The 23,397-nt window shown below is 46.2% G+C and overlaps 1 protein-coding gene across 9 annotated transcripts in view; it reads right to left on the reverse strand.

The window, feature by feature from the left end:
• Positions 1–494: 494 nt before the first annotated feature.
• rab11fip3 (RAB11 family interacting protein 3 (class II)) overlaps positions 495–23,397 on the reverse strand; it is a 93,449-nt gene continuing 70,546 nt past the window's right edge. For 6 of the 9 annotated variants that reach the window (XM_086000939.1, XM_086000945.1, XM_086000936.1 and 3 more), the window contains 12 exons: positions 20,632–20,843; positions 16,166–16,339; positions 15,540–15,671; positions 11,334–11,369; positions 10,076–10,169; positions 9,551–9,654; positions 8,550–8,690; positions 5,551–5,632; positions 4,173–4,310; positions 3,764–3,919; positions 3,512–3,652; positions 495–3,224 (listed from right to left, as the gene is read on the reverse strand). In XM_086000939.1, coding sequence (XP_085857065.1) covers positions 3,093–3,224; positions 3,512–3,652; positions 3,764–3,919; positions 4,173–4,310; positions 5,551–5,632; positions 8,550–8,690; positions 9,551–9,654; positions 10,076–10,169; positions 11,334–11,369; positions 15,540–15,671; positions 16,166–16,339; positions 20,632–20,843 — 1,542 coding nt within the window. In that variant the 3' untranslated portion in view covers positions 495–3,092. The remainder of the gene's footprint in view (positions 3,225–3,511; positions 3,653–3,763; positions 3,920–4,172; positions 4,311–5,550; positions 5,633–8,549; positions 8,691–9,550; positions 9,655–10,075; positions 10,170–11,333; positions 11,370–15,539; positions 15,672–16,165; positions 16,340–20,631; positions 20,844–23,397) is intronic. The other 3 variants (XM_086000937.1, XM_086000940.1, XM_086000941.1) reach the window with 3 other exon arrangements.

Here is a 23,397-nt window from a genome sequence, read left to right on the forward strand (position 1 = left end):
AAAAGGCCTGTGGGAGAGCCCAAGGAAACTGAATTAACCAGGAAGCCTGGAGGTGAAAGTACTCAACATTACCCCTAAAGCACACGGCTGCGCATCAATCCGGAGGTCCCCCGCAGGCCGCTCACAAGCTGTTGCCACAAAGATACCATGCATGCAGCAAATTTAATGGGACCACCCAGAGGGGAAAAAAAGTTAAAGGGAACAATGGAAGTACTGCCCTCCGAGGCCCCTTAATACCTGCTAGTCCCAATGGGATGATGTGCCAACACAAGTCATCTTTACATAGCCATGTACATCTGGTGAGTGAGTTTCCTTATACTTGCCAAGATACATAACTGGTCGAGAAACCTGGAGCAACCTGCAGTGGATTTGTACTAAGCACCCCCCCCCCCTGCCTCCTGTCTTCAGAATAATGCTGCTCACACTACAGCAAGGTTTGGTTTATGGAGCAGCTGGTGGTGATCATTGCACAAATAACTTGGCAGAGACAGGGATTTGTTGCTGTAGATTTTAATTAGTAAATCTGTCTGGATGCTTACAGTAGCCACACATCACCATTCATTCCATATCTCAGCATCAAGAAAAGCCAGTCTATACAGGATTGCAAACCCAATATTTCTGTACAATCGCCATTTACTATGGATGATCAATGCAATGTTATTCCCTGGTTGATGGGCAGGTTCTGTATAAACAGCAAGTATTGGTGCTCAGAACAGCTCTGGTGATGAAGCAGTGCACAAACCAGTATCAGAACTTTGTTTAAAAACAATTTAAGAGGAGCTAAATCTCACACTCAAGTTACATTGGTTTTCTCCAATTGTAGGGACAGTACATTGATAAGACATTTCATTTATACATCATTAACAGTATCATCTTCTTCATGGTTAGCAAGTACACGTTAATGCATTGCCCATAAAGAAATCAACATTTAACTTGCTCCCTCTGTCAGTTTCCAACTATATACAAACACAACCTATTGACTTTACAAAATTGAGAAGCTGTCAAGTGATACTAATGAATCCACTAGTTATCCGACACCAGTATAAATCTGCCTTCATTCTATAAAAAATAACTTTCTACTGTGTAAGGATAGAAAATTCAAAATGTACATCGATTTACACCAGACTATGCAGCAAAGTTTACAAGCACACAGCAGCACCTTATCAACGGAGCTCATGCAAAAGGCACGAGGCACCAGAACGCTCCCCAAAGTGAGACTCACATGCACCCGGTCATGTCACAGTAACACACTCCGACCGTAGGTTAAATAGAACACGGACTGAAGGGAGGCTCTCCGCACCCAGCATATAAGGGCTACAACCCAGTAGCCAATCCTCAAGCGCAAGGCTGCAATGCACAGGGTATCTGGGCGTTCAGAGGAGTGAGCATTCCCTGCAATCTCGCTGCACTTTTCCCTTTTCCGATTTACAGCCACCGAGACTGAGCATAAGTTAGAGGAAACTCCCATATCAGTGATTTCTCATGAGGGGCAGAGGCCAAATAGCAGGATCTACATATCGGCAAGGGCCAGAGCGCATGCCTCCACGAGTGGAGAACACAATGTTCCAAACCACCAGGACATTCTTGTGGGAAAATTAACCCCTCAGCACAGCAAGACTGCCCAGATGGTGCTTCACATGCACCAGGACAGGAGGGTGGGTTAGGGTCTAGTGAAGGGAGTAAGAACTGGGACCATGCAGCGATGTATAAAAGACAGTCCCCACTCGCAATCCTCTAGCAATGGCAACTCAGTCTGTAGCTCTCCCTCCCTATGCCTCAACATGCAGACCTGGATGATGCACTCATATCTTTTACAGCAACCAGCAAGATGTCTTGAATCCTGTGAGTGGGTCTTAGTAAGAACAGGTGAGTTAAAATCTTTTAAAGATTATAGGGAAGGGACCAAAAATGATAAATGCTATATAACTTTTGTATCACTGGACACTTGTCCTTATTTGCACAGATCTCAGGCATGCTGATGAGTTGGTGTCACACAGCAGATGGGGAGTCAGCTGCCCAATCATCCTCTTAGCTGGGGAGGAATGTACAAGAACCAGAGGAACAATGTGAGCATCACCATATAGCCAGCATCAGTGCAACACAATAGCAGGACAAAGAACAGTGAGCGAGTGTACAATCAAACTGGTGTCCGTTACAACAGTGCCATCGCCACGTACTTGGTGCACAGCAGAGTTAGTGTTACAGGTGTGCCACAGTGAGCAGTGTAGTGTTACATACTTGTGGGTGTGTAGTTAGTGTGCAATCTGTGTGTAGTGATGTTTGAGGAAAAAGTAACTAAGAGTTGACACCCATGCTCACCTAAAGAGAGAGATCAAGGTACAGCTGCTGAAGTGTTTCCACTGTCCCATCTAACTGACCTGAAACTGATGTGAAGTCAAAGTCATCATAAGAAGTCATCTGGTGTGTGCTCGATAGAACAAGTCTGTAAAGGAGACAGAGCTGTACTGGGAAGATGGTCCTGGCTGGGCAAAAGGTAGATCCATGACCCTGAACAAAATGTGGGAGTTAGATCCAAGGTGTGAACACTGAGTCATGATTTCACAACAGGAAAGGCAAGTGGGCAGAGTCTGAGGAAAACAGCAGGTCCCACTGTACTGATCACAAACCCGAACCAGTATTGTACAGGATCCTGTGAACACTCACTTGGTGACATGCCCAGAAACACGAGCCCAGAGTGGGTGGGACATGGCTGCATGAACATCACCCCCAAATTCCAAGAGCTCCTTAAGTTATGCCTTTAGTCATGGCGCTGTTCTTCCCTCCCCCCACTATTAATAATGCGTCACCTTACTTAACTGCATTTTAATGATGTGTAGTATTACTGGGTGTAACCTGGGCAGTCCAGGCTGGTACAGCAGGCATCCATACGGTGATCCTTGCAAGCCCACCTGTGAAAGGGGAACAGAAAACTTGCAGGAAATGGCAACTGCCTTTCATACCTTGGCATGTGGACAGAATTTACAGGTCCGTGGTTGAGAGAGTTAGGACAAAGATTGCTGCAGTGAAGTTGCCTCACGATTTACACACAAATGACAGAAGAGCTACTGTTTGTACACTGGTCCTGAGAAAGGCTAGGAGTGTGCCTCAGTCTGTTTGATCTCGAGAATTGCAGGGTTGGTCTCCATGATCGCCACAACAATTCGGTCGATGTAATCCTGCAGCCTGTAGTTGATCTCTTCCTGTTTTTGAATAGCATCCATAAGCTGCGATCAAGACAGAAAAACAGCATTGAGGCAATTACAGTGCATTTAAACATCAGGGCTGGAGAGACAGCTCCAGGTGTACGTATTCCACACACCCCAACTCATCTCTGCCCCAATTCCTGCCCCCCACCAACCGACAGCTAACCTGCAGTCAGGCCTCCAGCAACGCCACTTGGGCTGTGGGCACCACTGACCAAACTCTTGCACCTGTAAATTATTGCGCTTTTAAAAAAAGAGGCTAATAGATTTTTTAAGTGCAGAAGCAAAGTCCAAACTGTGTAACTTACTTCATCCCTGGAAACAGAGCTGATTTCTGCAGCCAGAGATTCTGCAATAGAGGTTGTGAAAAGGCTCTTCGCTCCCTGGATACTCAGGTTAATGATCTGTCCATTCAGCTCATCGTTCTGCTCCTTCAAATTTCGGTTATCCTAGTGAAAGCGAGAGGCAAGGTGTTATATACTGATGTCCCACTGGCATGTACACAAGAGCCTCAGCCTTACAGCAGGGAGGATGGGGTGAGATACCCCAGTCACTTGTACCTGTTTGAGCCGTTTAATCTCATGCTCCAGTTCCGTCTCTCGATTGCGGCTGTTGTATTCCTGCAGCCCAACACTGCTCGACCGCCCACGCAACCTCTCTGCTTCCAGTTTGAAGAGTTGCAACTGCTCCAATTGCTTCCGCAGGTCTTCAATGAGCTAGAGACCAGAGAAAAAAAAAGTAAATCACATCGAGGCTGGGCCAGGTAGGGGTGGCAGGATTCTGTTGGCAGTCACAGAGCAACGAGGAATTATTCCAAACGCAACTCAGGAATCATCACATCAAGTTTCAGATGATTTGTTCTTCACTGAAAGACCCAGAAAGTTTCAGGTTCGGAGAGTATTAGAGACGGAGACAGATCTCTGCTTCTTTGGGCTGGGGAGGGGGAAGAGAATGCACAAGATGTCTCACCTCTTGAGTAGCTTCCTTTTCTTTCTGAAACTGGTATTGCCTGTATAAGAATTTATCCGACATCTTCTGGTTACTCTCCTGCTCGTCCTTCAGTTTCTGAGTCAGGTCATCCACTTCATCCAACAGCTTCTGCTTCTCCTGAAACAGCAAACACCGAGTGATATCACGGCAAGAGAGTGTAAACGCCCCCTCCCCCCATGGAGCAAGAGTGTAAACGCCCCCCTCCCACGAGCGTGTAAACGCCCCCTCCCCTCCCCATGGAGCAAGCGTGTAAACGCCCCCTCCCCTCCCCATGCAGCGAGCGTGTAAACGCCCCCTCCCCTCCCCGTGGAGCGAGAGTGTAAACGCCCCCCTCCCGTGAGTGTGTAAATGCCACCCCCCCTCTTCCCCTGGAGCGAGCATGTAAGCGCCCCCCCCCTCCCCCTGGAACGAGAGTGTAAACGCCCCCCTCCCCATGGAGCGAGCGTAAACGCCCCCTCCAGCGAGCGCGTAAATGACCCCCCTCCCCATGGAGCGAGAGTGTAAATGCCCCCCCCTCCCCCTGGAGCGAGTGTGTAAACGCCCCTCCCCCCATGGAGCGAGTGTGTAAACGCCCCCTCATTCTCCCCCCCCCCCAACGGAGCGAGTGTAAACGCCCCCTCAACGGAGCGAGTGTAAACGCCCCCTCCCCCCCATGGAGCGAGTGTGTAAATGCCCCCCCCAATGGAGCGAGTGTACAAACGCCCCCCTCCCCCCAACAGAGCGTGTATAAACGCCCCCCTCCCCCCAACAGAGCGAGTGTATAAACGCCCCCCCTCCCCCCATGAAGCGTGTGTGTAAACGCCCCCCCCCCCCATGAAGCGTGTGTGTAAATGCACCCCCCCCCCTTCCATGGAGCGTGTGTGTAAATGCCCCCATATCCCCATGGAGCGAGTGTAAACGCCCCATCCCCCATGGAGCGAGTGTAAACGCCCCCCTATCCCCATGGAGCGAGAGTGTAAACGCCCCCTCCCCCATGGAGCGAGAGTGTAAACGCCCCCACCGCGGAATGCGAGTGTAAACGCCTCCCACCCCCCCACACAACGGAATGAGAGTGTAAACGTCCCACCCAGTGGAGTGAGAGTTTAAACGCCCCCCCGACAAATGGAGCGAGCGTGTAAACGCCTCTCCCTCCCATCGCAAATGAGAGAGAGAGAGAGAGAGAGAGTAAAAAGCTCCCCCCAACCCCTGCGAAAGTGGGAATGGGGAAAAGGATTAAATTATATCCTTAAATACAGAGACTGAGTGATAAAGGGGACAGCCAGTCTAGTCAGGACCTGCTACATCACAAGGAACATCGAGTGATGCCGACAGTGGATGGAAGTCGCGGGCTTGTATTTAAAATAAAATGTGAACATACCTCCTCCAGTCTCTCGACATTAGCCCGAAGGCAGGGAATACATGCTCGCAATTCCCCATTCTCCTCATCCAGCTGCTGCAACCTGTGTTCAGACAGATGCACAAATGTAACACCTTTTTAATTCATTGCCAAAGGCTGCATATCCGGCAACTGTCTTCATAGCACACAATCTATAACTGTGCAGAGTAACAACCTCAACTGATCAGGTAGCAAGCTTGAACTAACTACTGAGGACTCACTAAAGGAGGAACAGAACCAAGCTCATTCACCCACCAGTTAAACACAGTCACTCAACTGCAAAGGGTGAAACTCCATCTAAAGAAACAGGAAATTCAGCTCGAGTTCAAGGTTTAAACTTTTTATCCCCCCCCAAATGGTAAATCGATCCCCATGCCTCTGCTAAAGGTCTTGTTGGAGATGGTCAAATGAGAAGAACAGGTTGTCATCGGCACACTTGGCTACCATGTGATGCCCAACACCTAATTCATATCACACAGCATGCAACAATGGGCAAGTCCCAACAAGCTTTGATGTCGTGGAAAACACAACAGTGTACGGGGTGGGAGGAAGACATCTGTGGTAACATCTGGTCACAAACAAGCACCATGGTGCTGGCTTGTACATTCAATGGCAAGAAATTAAAGTCAAAGTCCCTTAATTTGCAGTCAGCGGCAAAGCAAAGGCGTTCACCGCTGGCCCTGAAGAAAGCTTCCCACAGATATCTCACGATCTCTGTGGCGAGAAGTTCGGCATTTTCGACGTGCAGTTTAGTGGGAATCCCATAGTGCGAGCTGCTGTGGCGTCAACAAGCTGTCTAAGCAGCCAATCACAATGCAGAATTCTCAGACAGGGAACCAGGAAGTGAAGTTATTTTTAAAAAGTCAGAATAAAAGTGTTAGAGAGTAAAACAAAGATTGAGGCTCTGACATGGGGGAAAAGGCAAACCTGAAATAAAGATGAACAAACTTTTAAAACACATTTTCTTTTAAAGTTTCTTGTAAATTATAATGTTTAAATCATGAGAAATTTGACACTGCACAAAATTAAAATTAGTTTTTTTTTTAGGGCCATAATGTTTGTTTAGCAGTCAATATGCTGTTAAAACCCCAGTTACATCTAATCCAACAAGGCCTAACATTTAATGGGGTATTTAACAGTGATATCACTGCAGAAAAGCCCAAGTTTGTCAGTTTTATTGATTTTTCATCTTACACCGATTGCCGGCTATTTTGGGCCGGGGGGGGGGGGGGGGGCCCCCCAACAGCGCAGCCAGTGTCTGCGCAGTGAACTTCAGGATTTCCACATTAGGATGCGCTTGCGCTAAATCCTGAAGTTGCAGTCAATTTCAAAGGGGTAATAACAGCGAACGCTGTTCGCTCGCTGTTATTACCCATTGCAAATTCTAAGCCAATGATTTAAACAGAAGACTACCACAGGAATAAATATCGTCCAGTGTTACTATGCAGTGAGATTAGCTGGATGCCTCATGGTCATGTTAAGGTCTGATGTGGGTGTTAAGGAGGCTATTTAATCCTAAAACTCTTGGCCCTGGACTCCATGCAAACTCACAAAAAATGGACATGGTTATTGACCTACAGCCGCCATCACTGGTTAGAGACCAAACAAAGCTTCTTCAAACCACTCAAGATAAAATAATCCAACGGCTTTTCAAAGCCCTCAGGCATTATTTGTCTTTGGCATTGATGAGTCGAGGCTCCTATTGATTGAGTTCGCTGCACAGCCTATTCACTAATTAATGTGCTTCATCAGTCAGCACCCTGGACACCTCCCAAAGTCTCTGGCACAACATACCTGCAAAATTTATGTGACTATCTGGTTACCTTTGAAATTATCCTGTGTTATTCTTGTTGGGTTTCCATCAAGTCAGGCTTCCAAAGGCTCAGTTCCTTCCCCACATTAGTGGCCTTATTATCCTACTCTAGCCATTTTTTTGCCAGGACATCACTGTAGGAGATCCTCAGGGCAGCGTCCTTAGCCCAGGCCAGCTATCTATAGGACTCCGACAACATTCAGACTTGGACTGACAAGTGGCTGGTAACATCCATGCCAAGCAATGACCATCAACAAGAAAATGGCCAACCACCTCCCCCTGACCTTCAGCGCCATCACCATTGCCAAGTGCCCCAATATGAACATCTTGGAGGTCACCATTGATCAGAAGCTTAAGTGGAACAACCACAGCTACAACTTACCTGCATGGGCCGGGCAAAGACTGGATACTCCACAAAAAGTGGCTCACCCCCAATCCCTCCATCTACAAGACTCGGTCAGGAGTGTGATAAATACACACCACTCATCTGGATGGGGGCAGCTGCAACAGCACTGAAGAAACTCAACACCATCCAGGATAGAATAAGCTGCTTAAATCAACATCCCTGCCACTGGACTCAATACCCACACTTCCTCCACCATTGGTGCACTGTGGCTTTAGTACATAATCTGCAGGATGCAGTGCAGCAATTCACAAGGTCACTTTGACAGTACCTCCCTCCCCCATGACGTATACCACTGCAATAATTAAAGCTGCGTATTACTGATGCATGGACTTGGTCTCTCTCTGGTCGGGTAATTGAGTTAGAGACCACAGTGCCCATTTCTGAGCAGTACGGAAGGTAAAAATTAGAATCAGAGGCGAGACAGATTCCTGCTCCTAAACAAGAACAGATTCCTCCTCTGTGGACCCATCCAACTTTACACGCGTTTTCATGCAGCAGCATCAGCGACAAATGAACACACTCTCACTAACTCAAATAAAGACAGAGGACCAGCACACTTCACATGGGACCTTAACCTTCCCAACAGAAAAAATGGCTAGTGTCACTGACCACTGATCTCCAACCCAGAACTCAAATCAGATACTGAAGACCATGCTGCTCCTATCCTTGGCCAGGTTCGAAGTTATCCCGCCTCTGCCGAAGATGTAGTTGGAGGTGGGGATTAGCACAGGTACACATGCATTATGACAGATGCACACTTACCTGGTATGCAGATTTTCAATCGCAATGACCTGCTCGCGATCCACTTTGCTCAGAGCATCTTTCTGTTTTCTCATTTCCTCCAGTAACATCTGCTCAGACCTGGTCTCCTGCTCTTTGAGCAGCTCCTCCAGTGCATTGGCCCTGTTCAGAGAGAGGCAGGGAAATGAGCACCAGCACTGCCTTCACAACACTGATGGCTGGGTCTCTGCTTTTACTAATCTTATGCAGCACAGACATCTATTTTCAGCATCAGCTTTCAGCAAGCCTTGTATGGACCACTGATGAGCTAGAACTCTACAGAGAGGGGAAATCTCTGCATATCACACTATCTGAACGATCCAAAGCACAACAGAGTTGCGGAATTAGTTACCAGGGAAGAACACGGACAATAAACAGATCATTCATTGAGTTTGCTGTTCAGGGAGATCTTGTGTGCAAGTTAGCTGCTACAGGTCAGTGACTACACCTCAAAAACATTGTTGGATATGAAGCACTTTGAAGGCCTGACAACAGAGACATTCTAATAAATGTAACTGCTTTCTTTCTCGTTAATACACCCAACTGTGTCGAGTCAGTTCTGGACATCAGAGGAAGACCAGGAGTTAAATGGCACTTCAGCTACGAATTCCTGCTCAAATTGTGATTGAACCAATTCAATTAAAACGATCCAATGTAGGACAACCAGGCATTTATGAAACTCGAGCACTAATGTAAATCCAAACAGTTCCTCCTCCAAAAGTGACATCTTAAAAGTATAAATACATAATTTAAAGCACATTGCATCAGTGCAGTCTATATGTATTCTATTTTTGGTTTGAAAATCAATATCCAAAGCGTCTGACTGTGCTGCACGAGAGTCCCAGATAATTTCACTGCGCTGAGCCCAGTTCAGGCACGTTCCGGGGATGGGTAACACCTCTCCCCTCTCTCTCCTTCCCCCCCCGCCACCCAGTGAAGAAAGAAAAAAAAGAGAGAAGGGAAACAGGTAGAGAGAGCCCTACCTGTGTACCAGCTGCAGGTTCTCCTGCCTCAGGCGGCTGTGGACTTCTCCGTTGGTCGTATTGTCCTGCTCCAGCTCAGTGACTCGCTTCTCCAGGAATATCACCTGCATGTTATAGAAAGACACCATGATGAAGGACCAGTATTTGGTGCCCCCCTCACTCCAGTTCCTATACTCAGTCGTGTCACTCTGGAGTGAAACAAAAGCCCAGGGGCTGCTTTTGCAAACCTCAGACAGGTGGCTGAAGAGCGACAAGTGGGGCTCAGCTGCTTCTGGCCACGAGGGGTGCACGAGCTGGTGAGAACTGTGTGGGGAGGAAAATGTGGAGAATTTGTGCAAATAACAAAACAAGAGACTTTGAGCAGAGTTGCACCTGCCAACACCAAAACAATTACCCCACACTAAGATTTCAGAAGTGAGCTGAAGGCAAAGTTTGCTTAGAGACAAAGTACCAAACACTAGCGGCCTTCAAACAAAGTTAAATGTTCAAAGGAACTCCAAGCTTTTGCCAAATTCAAACTCTGACCTGATCAGTGAGATCTGAGGGGATGAAGCCCAGTGTATCCTTCGGCAGATTCTCCATACCGTCACTGCTGACTGCACTGTTCTGCTGGAGGTGCCTGCAATTAGACAATGTGTTCAGTATTGAGAGACAAAGCCCGTTTCCACAGCTGACCGCACAGTGCAAGCCCTCTGTGTCGGAGACGCTCAGAGTGACTGCTCGGACAAGCAGTGCCAGGCGCTTCACAGCAAAGCAGCTCAAAGTCTGATTCACCATCGACTCAAATACAACTTTCATAGTTTGATACAGCGAGTCACACATTTCAGCATATCCTGCAAGAGTCCAGCTCCCACTGCACTGGCACTTTAAAGAAACAAGCTTGTGTATTAATCAACATTCTGAAGGAATGGATTCCTGCCCAGCAGTTGGTTTCCAGCCTCCTGCTCCAATCTCAGAGCATCAAACTGTCCACTACGACACTGTACACATCTGAACACAACAAAAGATTCCTCGCACATTAGAATTGTTACATCACATCAGGGAGTCACACAATCACCATTTACATCTAGAGTCCATCCATACACCTTAAACTACATCCCCCCCACCCCATCAGGGCAGCCAGATAACACCCCTTCCTCTCCTGTGCAGCTAACTTTCCCCCCCTCCTCCCCGTCAGCCCCAACTCATCTGTGTACCCGGACTGGTTGATAAGAGACCCCAGTGCCTTAAAAACCCACAGGAAAAAAAAACCCTTACAATCCAGCTGCTGTTCAACATTTCTGTGCAACAGAGAAACATCTGTATTTGCAAAGACAGAAAATGCTACAAACCAGATTGCGCAGCAACAGAAAAACAGCGTGAGACTTGAGACAGAACCATTACTTTTATTAAAGCAGTTACATCCGAAACACCAATCGGTTGGTCTCTTTCAGATGCTGATTGACCTGTAATTTTCTTATTAAATGCCAGCTAAAGTTTACTGGATGTGCGAAGCTAGCAAAAATGCTTCCATACTCGCCCAGAAGCTACAGCACATTCTGAGCAGTCCCAGAAGATAGAAGCCGCGCTATTCCTCTTTACAACTCCTTCCCAACATACTCATTAGGCACAATGACAGCAAGAAACGAGCATGTGCCGGGGAGGCTGCGGTGTTTACTGGGGTCACCTTTCTCCATCGCACTCTTCTCCCCTTCAGCCCACAGTCACATCTCTCCTGCTGAAAACAGAAACTTTCACTCACAACTTCATAAGTTTACAGACACGAGCTGCAGTCTCCACTTACCAAGCTACCTTCTTACTGCTGAGTCTCATGATGGAGCTAAAAGCAGAAAAACAGGATGCAGAGTCAGGAAAATGAGACTGAAGCATAGGAAGCAGGAAATGGAGATTCGGAAATTCAGACAGTCCCACTCCCCTGCAGCACACCTAATCAACCACTTCATATGGAAACGCCACTTCGCTTCGGGCCACCAATTAAGGAATTCATTCTTCCTCCATGTGCCCATTATTTAAAGAAGTACTTTTACCTTCCATGGAGTGCAAATATTGAGAGGTCATAACCTCAGCACGGCCCACCCTCGGAGGTCCTAACTTAGTGGGGTGGGGGGTCCTGATTCAGTATAGCAGACGACTTAAATGTTAGTCAATATTTGAGGACCTTCCTTTCCTGCAGGTGGGGAGAGGAGAGCGAGAAGGGTGATTATACTTCGACTGTTGCCCCAACTGACCTCCACTAACTCAAACCCATGACCTTCCTCACCCTGTGGGGCTCAGTTACCCCCAACCTTCCTCACCCTGTGGGGCTCAGTTACCCCCAACCTTCCTCACCCTGTGGGGCTCAGTTACCCACAACCTTCCTCACCCTGTGGGGCTCAGTTACCCACAACCTTCCTCACCCTGTGGGGCTCAGTTACCCACAACCTTCCTCACCCTGTGGGGCTCAGTTACCCACAACCTTCCTCACCCTGTGGGGCTCAGTTACCCACAACCTTCCTCACCCTGTGGGGCTCAGTTACCCACAACCTTCCTCACCCTGTGGGGCTCAGTTACCCACAACCTTCCTCACCCTGTGGGGCTCAGTTACCCACAACCTTCCTCACCCTGTGGGGCTCAGTTACCCAATGAGCCACAGCTGGTTGAAATTAGTTAACAGTAAACTTATACACACAGGCCATCAACATGCACCAAACTCACCTGGAAATGCTTAAACTCACACCGCAAAAAACAAGCACACAAATTGCAGTCACTCCTCACTTGCTGGGATCCATGGTACAGCGGGATTAGGACAGGGTGGAGACAATAAATTGGATTTCTATACATGGACCATGAACCTGCTCTCCCCACGCCAGTGCAAAATCATGTCAAATGGGTGCTGCCCTGGAAGTGCCACAGTTTAACTCACTTTCCTCTCTGGCAATTGATTTACTTTGCCCCAGGAAATTTTTTTTTTTTTTTTTCCCCATTCACAGGATGGCTGGCAAGGCCAGTGTTTATTGCCCATCCCCAATTGCCCTTGAGAAGGCGGTGGTGAGCCATCTTCCTGAACCGCTGCATTCCATGAGGTGAAGGTACTCCCACAGTGCTGTTAGGGAGGGAGTTCCAGGATTTTGACCCAGTGACGAAGAAATGGCAATATATTTCCAAGTCAGAATGGTGTGTGACTTGGAGGTGATGGTGTTCCCATGCACTGCTGCCCTTGTCCTTCTGGGTGAGAGGTCATGGGTTTGGGAGGTGCTGGCAAAAAAAGCCTTGGCAAAGTGGTGCAGTGCATCTTGTAGATGGTATACACGGCACGCCGGTGGTGAAGGGAGTGAGTGCTTAAGTGTTGTTGGAGCTGCACTCATCCAGGCAAGTGGAGAGTAATTCCATCACACTCCCAACTTGTGCCTTGTTGATGGTGGAAAGTCTTTGGGGAGTCAGGAGGCGAGTCACTTGCCGCAGAATAGCCAGCCTCTGACCAGCTCTTGTAGCCACAGTATGTGTGTGGCTGGTCCAGTTAAGTTCCTGGTCAATGGTGATCCCCAGGATGATGGTGGGTGATTAGATGATGGCAATGCATTGAATGTCAAGGGGAGGTGGCTAGACTCTCTTGTTGGAGATGGTCATTGCCTGGTGAATATTACTTGCCACTTATCAGCCCAAGCCTGAATGTTGTCCAGGTCTTGCTGCATGCGGGCATAGACTGCTTCATCATCTGAGGAGTTGCAAATGGCACTGAACACTGTGCAGTCATCAGCGAACATCCCCACTTCCCTCCATCATAAGGTCAGAAGGTCATTGATGAAGCAGCTGAAGATGGTTGGGCCAAGGACGCTGTCCTGAGGAACTCCTGCAGCGATGTCCTGGGGCGGAGGTGCTACCTTGATCAAAAGGGAGGTGGGTATTTAACCACCTTCACTGCAGTCAGGCAAGAGCCCAGCTGGTGAAGTCAGCATTTCCAGCGGAGCAGCCCTGCAGAGCAGTGATTCCAAAGACCCTCCCCCATCAGCAGCTGGCAAGCTTGAGCTCAGGAACCCCCCCAATAGATATGTGAGCATCAACCCTCAGTGATTACCAGTGGCGTAAGAAGCTTGTATCCACTTCCTGTTTATCCCACTGCTCAATTCCTTCTGAATGCAACACAACAATTGCACCAAAATCCACTTTGGAACCGCACCACACGCCGGTTGAATCCGGTCCAGTTTAAGTCTGTTTTGTTCACCGATTGCTATGCTGGCGAACATGAAGGCAACAACCTCATAAGCAAACATGGCCCCCAGGGCAGCAGAGACCATGACCTGGGATTCCAGGGGTGCCCGTTCTGGTTTACTCTACTTATTGGTTACATATCAGGAACCTCGACCTAGCCTGCTCCGCGCTTGGAGATAAAACATTTACAGCTTCAGTGATAGCTCCTGGAGTCGATGACAGCATCAAATACCTCCGCACTCTTATAAGGTAGTCCCACGATCCAGCTGAAATGGCTGTGTGTGGGTGTTTTATTTTCTTAAATTCCCATTCAGACTGTAAAAGGGGGAGGGGAGGAGGGCAGCAAAATATCAGGACTTTAATGTGCACTTTGAGTGAGAAAATTGAGTGTTCATCTCCAACTGCACTGCTCACAGACTAGCACTGACTGTATGGAATAGCTCACTCAACAGTTCATCAAATGGTCCTGTGTCAGCACTTCACAATCATTCCCACTAGGGGGCGAGTTTGCTCAGAGACTTTACAATACAAAGCATCTTTAAGTGTGGGTATTTTAGTTGAAAAATGTATTAAAAATCAAGTTAGCCAGATTCGTTCCCAATATGAACATGCCCACCGACAGGCCAGACTCATCTGTAATGTGCCCATTCAGCCCTGCCAAACGCCTCCCCCCCCCCCCCCCTGCACCCAGTGACCCAGATTGACCAGTCTTCAGTCACAAAAACACACATACAATTGGCTTCACTGGCAACTGCTTGAATGCCCTTCCTACACCACCGAAACCCTCCTCCCTTCACACTGCCATCAGTGCTGTGCACACATGTACGAGTCCAAATAAAACACTGAGGAGTGTGTGAGAAACACCACACCTGTATGGCCAAGGGGACAGTGGGTCTGATTATCAGCATCAGCAGAGCCAGCTTGTACAAGAGCGCTGCATTAGAGTCAGATCGAGAAGTAGTGAGGCAATATATTTTACACAAAAGAATCACTTATATTTGCTTCCATTTTATATTTGTTCCGTAGCCTACATACAGTACAAGGCATGTGTGTACAGAGGTCATAAGTTGTGCGCTTTCTGGGTTAGGTCACAGATTGTTCACAGTTGGGTCTTATTTTATCTGTAACTAACCACAAGAATACATTCTATGCCTTGCTAACCCTCAACACCAGTCCGTTAGTCTTGGGACCACAGACGTCAGATAGAGATAAATGTTTGGAACAACAGGAATTTCTTGAACTTTGCACCAGTTTTCACCACACATCAAGATCACGTGAAATAATGTAGTTATAGAAAGATATTAAAGTGGCAAAATTGTAACATGAGGTTGGGGATGAAGGGAGACAGAGGGAGAGGGAGAGCACAAACTACTGATGTGTGTATCTTCTGTGGCAAACGTCCTTTGTAATCTGCGTGTTGGCCCAGAGTATGTAACTCAGTTTTTAAATAAACTGCATGTGTTTGACTGTCAAAGAACTCATTGTAATACTTTATTGTCTATATGCCAGCAAAGAAACAGTTCCAACAGCTGTATAGCTCCAACACTAATGTGCTGGTACAGCACAGACCCAGAGCAGAGACTTTGGGAACTGGAATGGGAAAATACACAAAGTAGCATGCAAGCGATTACTAAGTTCTTAGAAAGTGTAACTACTGGAGCCGACATGCTGCTTCTATAGTTTCCATTTCAAGCTCAAGCCTGTACAGAGTGAAACTTTGCCTAAGCAACAACAGAAAAGGGATACACACAAATCACAAGGAAAAAGCCCAATCATAAGCGAGGCAGAATCATGCAGTTACCTATTCATTTCAAGACTGTTGATGCGGGCGGATAAATCTTCCAGGCGATTGATTTGCTTATGACATTGGGTGCAGTAAAACTCCAGCATCTCTTCCCCAATGACACTTTGCAAAGTTGAAGTGAAATGATCACTGGAAAATCAGAAGTGTCAATTGGGAGATTAGAGAAATTATTGATCATAAGGACGCATAATTCAGAAAGTGATTGGATTGCAGGTTTTACACCGTAAAAGGTTTTCAGAAGAAACGTGCAATTCGTTGCGGTTACAAGATACGGACGCACATTTTTTCCCCCCCCTACTTTCTGGCCCCAGCAAAAGAACTTTGCAACATTTTCCTTTTTAGAAACACATCCAATTCTGCACCAGGAAGACAATTTCAAGAAAGCAAGCCATCTCTCTATGGCTGACAGCTATCAGAGACCAGACTCTCTCTCACACACCACATTCTCCTGAAATTGACCTCCAGCATCAGGAACAATAAAGGTTTTCACAGGTCAGTGTTGAGCTAACCGGACGGTGGGGATGAGGTGACTGCAAGGAGCCGACACTAAGTTCAGGTTTCTCGATGATCGGGTCCTTTCCCCAGCATTGACACCTGGCAATATTCACCAGTGATGACCTTACCTGGGAGAGAGCAGCGACGAGCGACTGAAGTGACCATTGATACTTGTGCCTCCGTCCTGACAGAGACTGCTGGATGCAAAGTCAATCTCATTATTCTCTCCGTAATCTTCAAAGTGCTCCTCGGTGCTAAGGACAGACATGTTGGAGCTCATCGAGAAGCTATGCTGATGGGTCCTAGCAACAGGAAATACACCAGAGAGAGAGAGAGGAGAGAGAGATTAAGTAGCAAGAAAATTAAAAACTTTTTACACCCTTTTTAGAAAGTCATGTTACCTATCCACTTGAGGTGGTTCCTGCACGATGCTGTCACACTCACATTCACGATCGCTTTCTGGGCACTGCGCCAGAGAAAATTGAACCCAAGGACACATGATCTTCACTGGCTCACATATAAAAAAGTTATTTCATTTGGACTAACAGTAAAAAGGTCTCAGAACCGCAGCAATGAATCAGCATCACCCAGCGGAGCCATGCCAGGCTGGCTGGCTGTCAGCTCGTTCAGTACATGAAGGCTGAATTTCACAAGACGAGGAATATTGGAGATATTCATTTGGTCAACTCCCCCCCCCCCCAAACTGGCAGACCAACATCTTCAGACCAGCTTCAAGCACCTCATCATGAAGCATCTGGGGTATGGTAGTGCTTAGGTTACTGGACTAATTCAAATTCCACCAGGACAGTTCACGAATTTGAATTCAGTTTTTTTTTTAAAAATTGGAAATTAAAAAATTAAAAACTGGCATCAGTAAGAGCGACCAAGAAGCTGTCAGATTGTGGTTAAAAAAACAACTGGTTCATGAGTGTCCTTTAGGGAAGGAAACCTGCCGTCCTTACCCGGTCTGGCCTACATGCGATTGCAGACCCACATCAACATGATTGACTCTTAACTGTCTTCTGCACTGACATAACAAGCCTCTGTTACATAGAATTACTTAGAACATACAGCACAGAAACAAGCCATTCAGCCCAACCAGTCTGTGCTGGTGTTTATACTCCACGAGTCTCCTCCCATTTCATTGACCTCATCGCAGCCTTTCAGCACATCTTTCTATTCCCTTTTCTCTCATGTACTCATCTAATTTCCTTTTGAAAGCATCTAAGCTATTTGCCTCAACCACTTCCTGTGGTAGCGAGTTCTAGATTCCACACTCCGAGTAAAGAAATTTCTCCTTATTTCCCCATTGGATATATTAATTATCTTGTATTTATGGCCGCTGGTTTTGGATTCTCCCACAAGTGGAAACATGCTCTCCACATCCACCCTGTTCAACCCATTCATAATTTTAAAGATCTCTATCAGGTCTCCTCCAAGTCTTCTCTTTTGTAAAGAAAAAAGCCTCAATTTGTTCAATCTTTCCCCAGTAGCAGTAATTTCTCAGTTCTCGTACCATACTTGTAAATCATTTTTGCACTGTCTCCAGTGCTTCTGTCTTTTTTATAGTAGTTTAAGATAACTTCACTACTTTTGAATTCTATATCCCTAGAAATAAATCCCAGTGCTTTGTTACCATTTTAATTGCTGACCTGCGATGCTGCTTTTAATGATTTGTTCACCTGTATCCCTAAATCCCTTCCTACCCCATTCAGTTTCTTATTTGCTAAGGTGGTGATGTTTCTGTTTTTTCTAACAAAGTGCATCACCTCACATGTATCTATGTTAAAGTCCATATGCCACTTAACTACCCAGTCTGCAAGTTGAACCAAACTACAGTCAAAGGTGGAGAGGTTCAGGGATTCTTCACAGCAGTAAACAGCTCTCAGGTAGACAGCCAAAAACTCCAGTGTTGGAGAATGGATAATGCAGAGATGGGAAGGAGAGGCCTGACTATATTGAAATCAAACTATCAGAGGAAGGTACCCAGGTACTAAATGCATCTACTGATTGTATAATGCAAGGAGGCTTCAGGAGGATGCAAGGAGGCTTCAAGGGGATCTAGACAGGCTAAAATGAGTGGGCAAGAACCTGTCAAATGGAATATAATGTGGAGAAATGTGAAGTTATCCACTTTAAAAAAAAACTCCTGCTTTTCAATTTTTTCTAATGGAGCGAGATTGGGAAATGTTGGTGTTCAGAGGGACCTGGGTGTCCTTGTACATGAATCACTGAAAGTTAACATGCAGGTACAGCAAGCAATTAGGAAAGCAAATGGTATGTTGGCCTTTATTACAAGAGGATTTGAGTAGAAGAGTAAAGACTTCTTTGGTCTCCTTACCTAAGGAAGGATATTGTTCTGGACTTATGGACTTTTTACATGCAGATAGCACCCTCTGGTGGTGGTTATTGTGTTAGCAGTGTTTGTATACAGCAGGGGTCAGTTGACCTTTCTTCCTGTTTGACCCCAGAAGCAGTTTTCCCAGAAAGAACCTGGCAGTAATGGAGGATCTTCCATGAAGGATTCCATTCTCAATCCAATTGCATCTTATCTCATATGTTAGGCCAGACGCAATATCTGTGAGTATCTTTGTTTGTTAACATGATAGCAACTTTGTCAGTGTAGTATTTTGACAATACTTTGTTTATAAAAGGTTAATATTTGGTAGTTACAGAAGTTAGTCCAAATGTTAGTTAGTTATACAATTAGTCTATTCTACAGTTGTAAAGATGTTTATATCTTATGTAATATCTAATGTATAGTACTCAGTTTTATGTACAAAACATACTTTGTCTTTGTTTACTTGAACAAATTTGTGAAACTGTAAAGCTTCAAAACAGCAAACGGCTTCACGAGGATTTGAATAAGTGTTTAACTTGCTGGATAACTAGATAGGAGCACGTCTAGCGAGGCCAGTACAGATATATTTGCCATAGAGGGAGTGCAACGAAGGTTCACCAGACTGGTTCCTGGGATGGGGGATTGGCCAATGAGGACAGATTGAGTAGACTTGGCCTATGTTCTCTAGAGTTTAGAAGAATGAGGGGTGATCTCATTGAAACAATCAAAATTCTTAGTGCTTGACAGGGTAGATGCAGGGAGGATGTTTCCCCAGGCTAGGGAGTCTAGAACCAGGGGTCACAGTCTCAGAAGGGGTCAGCCATTTAAGACTGAGAGGAGGAGAAATTTCTTCACTCCGAGGGTGGTGAATGTTTGGAATTCTCTACCCCAGAGGGCTGTGGAGGCTCAGTCATTGAGTATATTCAACACAGAGATTGATAAATTTTTGAATATTAAGGGGATCAAGGGATATGAGGATAGTGCAGGAAAGTGGAGATGAGGATGATGATCAGCCATGATCTTACTTCATGCTCCTATTTATGTTCTCTATACAAACCAGTGGTTTACCTCTATCGAAGGAAACACATTACCAGCTCTGGGAGTTAGTTATTAGTTTTGGTTACAGGATGTTCTGGTTATTTATAGCCTGTGCTTTGTACAATGTGTGCTAGCAGACAAAGCGACTTTTCACATTATTACTTCTTGTTAAACCTCATAGCAAGGAGAACCATGCGACAAACTAGGTTTGATAAAACAGTTAAGCTTCGCTGTTGGCAGTAAGGCAAGCGCCTCCCCACCCCTAATAAACAGGGGCATACATGACCAATCCTTTACAGGCACACTGGTCCCTTTGCTTTAGTTGCTACACTGCTTCAGGCCTCCAGCAGCTGCTGGTGAGCATGGCCATTCTGGGACAGATTTTAGCCTGATCTTTCCTGAAAACCCATTGGAATATTCGACAGTGAAACTCATGTACACAGGACACACTGTGGCACTGTATGCCACTGCTAAAGGCTTTATTCACTTTAAATCACCTTTTGGTGACTGAACAGCCATCCCCTCCTGCCCTATCAGACAGGGGTCCCTCCTCACTCAGCCAGTTGCAGCACAGCGGACAGCAGATCCCACCCTACTGCATGGAGAGTTTATTTGCCCAATTCCACTCAAACTGAATGCTTTTAGAAAGATTCTATTCATCGTTTCTGAATCACCCGTAAATCTGCTGGCTGTATTGAAGCAAGAGTGGGATTAAACCAATCTTTATTTTGGGTGGAATGTTCAAAAGATAAGTGGGTGCTCGGCACCACCCAATTAGGCAGCCTGTGCTGACAATATTTATTTTGACCCTGCCAAAAAAAAGTTGAATTTGCTGAGTTACTGGTGCACTGCATCCAACATGGCATTCAGTTCAGTATCAGTTTTAAATCAACACACCCTTCGACAGGTCTAGACATGGAGGGAGAGTGTATGAAGTGGCACAGACAGACACAGATCATGGGCAATGTGGTGTTCATTCATACCCACAGAACAGATTGCAGATTTCACCAAACCTGTACTGTTTCTGTAACCAGTAGCGAGAGGACTTCCATCCCTTTAGTCTGGGTTATAATCAGAACATTAGGTGCCAGAGACAAGGTATATTATGGTGTTAATCGAGCACAACAGCCAGTTGGTGCTGTCCAACAGAAGCAGAGAGGACCCTCTGTTAAAGTTGAGAGGACAGGCCCCAAGTTATCCAACAACAGAACTTACTTAATTTCCCCATTAAACAGGACACTATTTTCTGGTTCTTCAAGTGTATCTGTGAACTCAGAGTTCAGCGTGGCATCAATAGCGCCGTCAGTCTCCAACTCATCCGGTGTTCCATGGTGAACCAGTGTGCCCGTGTCCTCATCTGTGAATGTCTCGCACTCACTGTAGGTGCTCTCAGAGCCCATGTAAGCACTGTCCGTCACCTCGTTAGTCTGAAAATGGAACAAGATGGCATGTTAGTACACTGATCTTTGTGTTCCAAAGTCTAAGATCACCATGGCAACAAACCAGTGAGACACTGTAGGAGCGACTTGGAGGAACTCTCATTTCCAAATAGGTGTGATTTAAGTGTAGTTTAAACCCAGGCAGTGGCAGTACACATATCAACTCAATAGGGAGTCCTGAAACAGAGGCGATGATGTAGCTACCATCAGACACATGTATTCACCCAGTGATTCATTGACTACCTGCCGACACGTAACCAAACAAGCCGGATGGCATGCAAACAAATAAATCACCAACTAATAAGGATGTTAGGACAGACTATCCTGGCCACAGCCTGTTCATTTCACCCAGTCTCAATTGGGTACTTCTACACAGGACCGAACTATTCTAAAACTTGACATTACAGTCCCTCAGAAGCAGGACACCATACTCATGGCAAGTCTGCCCTGTTGCAGTGAGGTTTCACAGTAGGGCTCCTTTAAAAAAGTATTCAGGTGCAAGGTCACACAACCTGGCAGTTCAATTGTTGACAGGACAACACGTTCAACATTACACATCTAAACAAAGCCAGCCCCGTGAAATCAGCTCATATCACACCAGGTTGATACTCAGAGCTCTGGTCTACCAGTAATCCATCAGGTAGAACATGCCAAAAATCATTCCCCAGATGCCACCTTACAACCAATAGCCACCCAGCTTTGGGTCATTGCTGCCTTGAATGACAGCCAGGATTTGGGACTCTGCTGTCTACCTTCCTCATCAGCATACACTGCAGCTATGGCAACAGAGTAATTCTCCATCCCACCAATCAAACACCTCCCTTCCCACCAGGTACCACTGCATGAGGATTAGCTGCATCACAATCCCAGCATTACACTAATACCCAGCTGGGGTACTGCTAGCACAAGGTAGAGAGCTGGTCTCCTTTACTCTTTACAAGCTCATGATGTCCTGCATTATGGGCCTTGGCCTTTAATTTAAGTTCAGTAAATTTTTTTTTTTTTTTTTTTTTTTAAATAAATTAACAGGACAATACTTGCTCATCATCCCCTACCAATAAGTTCTCCTTCCAATTTAATGTGACCATTTCCAAGGGTTTATTTCTGACCAGATCTCCGTACTCTCGAGTGCTTCAATATCCTGACAGCCAGTGGTCCAAAGCACCTCTTGCCACAATACTGGTCAGGGAGGATATTGTGGAGTTGATGGGGGAGAGCATTGAGGAAACAATTAGTCTCGGGTTCACTGAAATCCATCCCAAGTCTGCACCTTGTAATACCGCAATAGAAAACGGTAGCCAACAAAAAAAATCTACTTTACATTTTGAATTCCCAGCCGCATTTAAAACCAAATCAAACTGATCAGAAACCTTTTGGAGTGGATCTTTTCCACAATGTTGACGATGTCGCAGGGTATAATTAGAACAGACCTTTCATTTCCTCTTGCTACATTGAAACACTGCAACCCTTTGTTATATAGGTTTAAAAGTCAGTGGATGAGACAGGTTAAATAGCACCACGCACGCAGCAATTTTCTCCCTGCCTCTCCCAACAGCACCAACTCTCCCTGGCCTCGGGTTCCACAGGCACCTTGCTCAAGTGGCCATTCACCAGGAGATCTCAAATACCACAGCCAAGTCTGATCCTGTCTTCAGCCATAACCCCACACAGGCCGCTTTAAGCAAGAACCCACTGGAACATTCCCCCTCCCTAATCTAGCGGGGTGGGGGAATCCGCACACTCTGCACAGACTAGGGTCTACAGCGCAGAGTCACAGCAATATTTCAGTATGGAGACTGGAGCTATTACATGGTTACAAGAGACATGTGAAGCTTAATGCCTGGGTTCAAAATGCTGATTTGACCATTAAGCAGTATGAAATTTCACACTGAAACCTGATGGCCTTAGCAAGGAGCTCATGTGCAGCTAGCCCAAAGACAGTACAATGAACCAGAGGCAGCTTAATATCAGCACTGGAACAGGGAGACAATCCCCTGAACTGTCTGTAGCACACTCAATCAATACAAGTGCCACCCCTTTACGAGTTCAGTCACAATTCCTTTCTCCCCATGTTACGTTGAATCTCACACACACACACTTGCACACCGTGATCTGCATCGCTGAGCGAGCTGTTGGCCAGACGCTGTACATGAAATTACTGGTTTGATTACAGCTGATTAATTTATATCTCGCCCAGTTGAATAGCACACTGCCAGATACAGGTTTTGCCAAGTACTATCCTACCAGGGATTTTGACCAGTTTCACCAAGCACTAATCGGTCTTATTATATTGCTTTCATTTTACCCAAGCCCATCAAGCAGGTCATCTCCACCTTCTGCACCCGCCCCCCCTCCCATTCACAGTCATTGTCAAACAGCCACAAATCAGTACATAGACAGTAGAGATGGGTTCAGTTTGGCAGGGTCTTTTAGAAATACAATGAAAAGCCTGGATTGGAGCATGTTTCGTATGTTCCCATTATGTTCCTGGGTAGGATACAAATCCAAGCCGGATCCTAAAATTTCAGTCAAATGCAAGTAA

The sequence above is a fragment of the Somniosus microcephalus genome, chromosome 11 (assembly GCF_052327205.1).
Source record: "Somniosus microcephalus isolate GS21.2 chromosome 11, FLI_Smic_1.0, whole genome shotgun sequence".
NCBI classification, from domain to species: domain Eukaryota; kingdom Metazoa; phylum Chordata; class Chondrichthyes; order Squaliformes; family Somniosidae; genus Somniosus; species Somniosus microcephalus.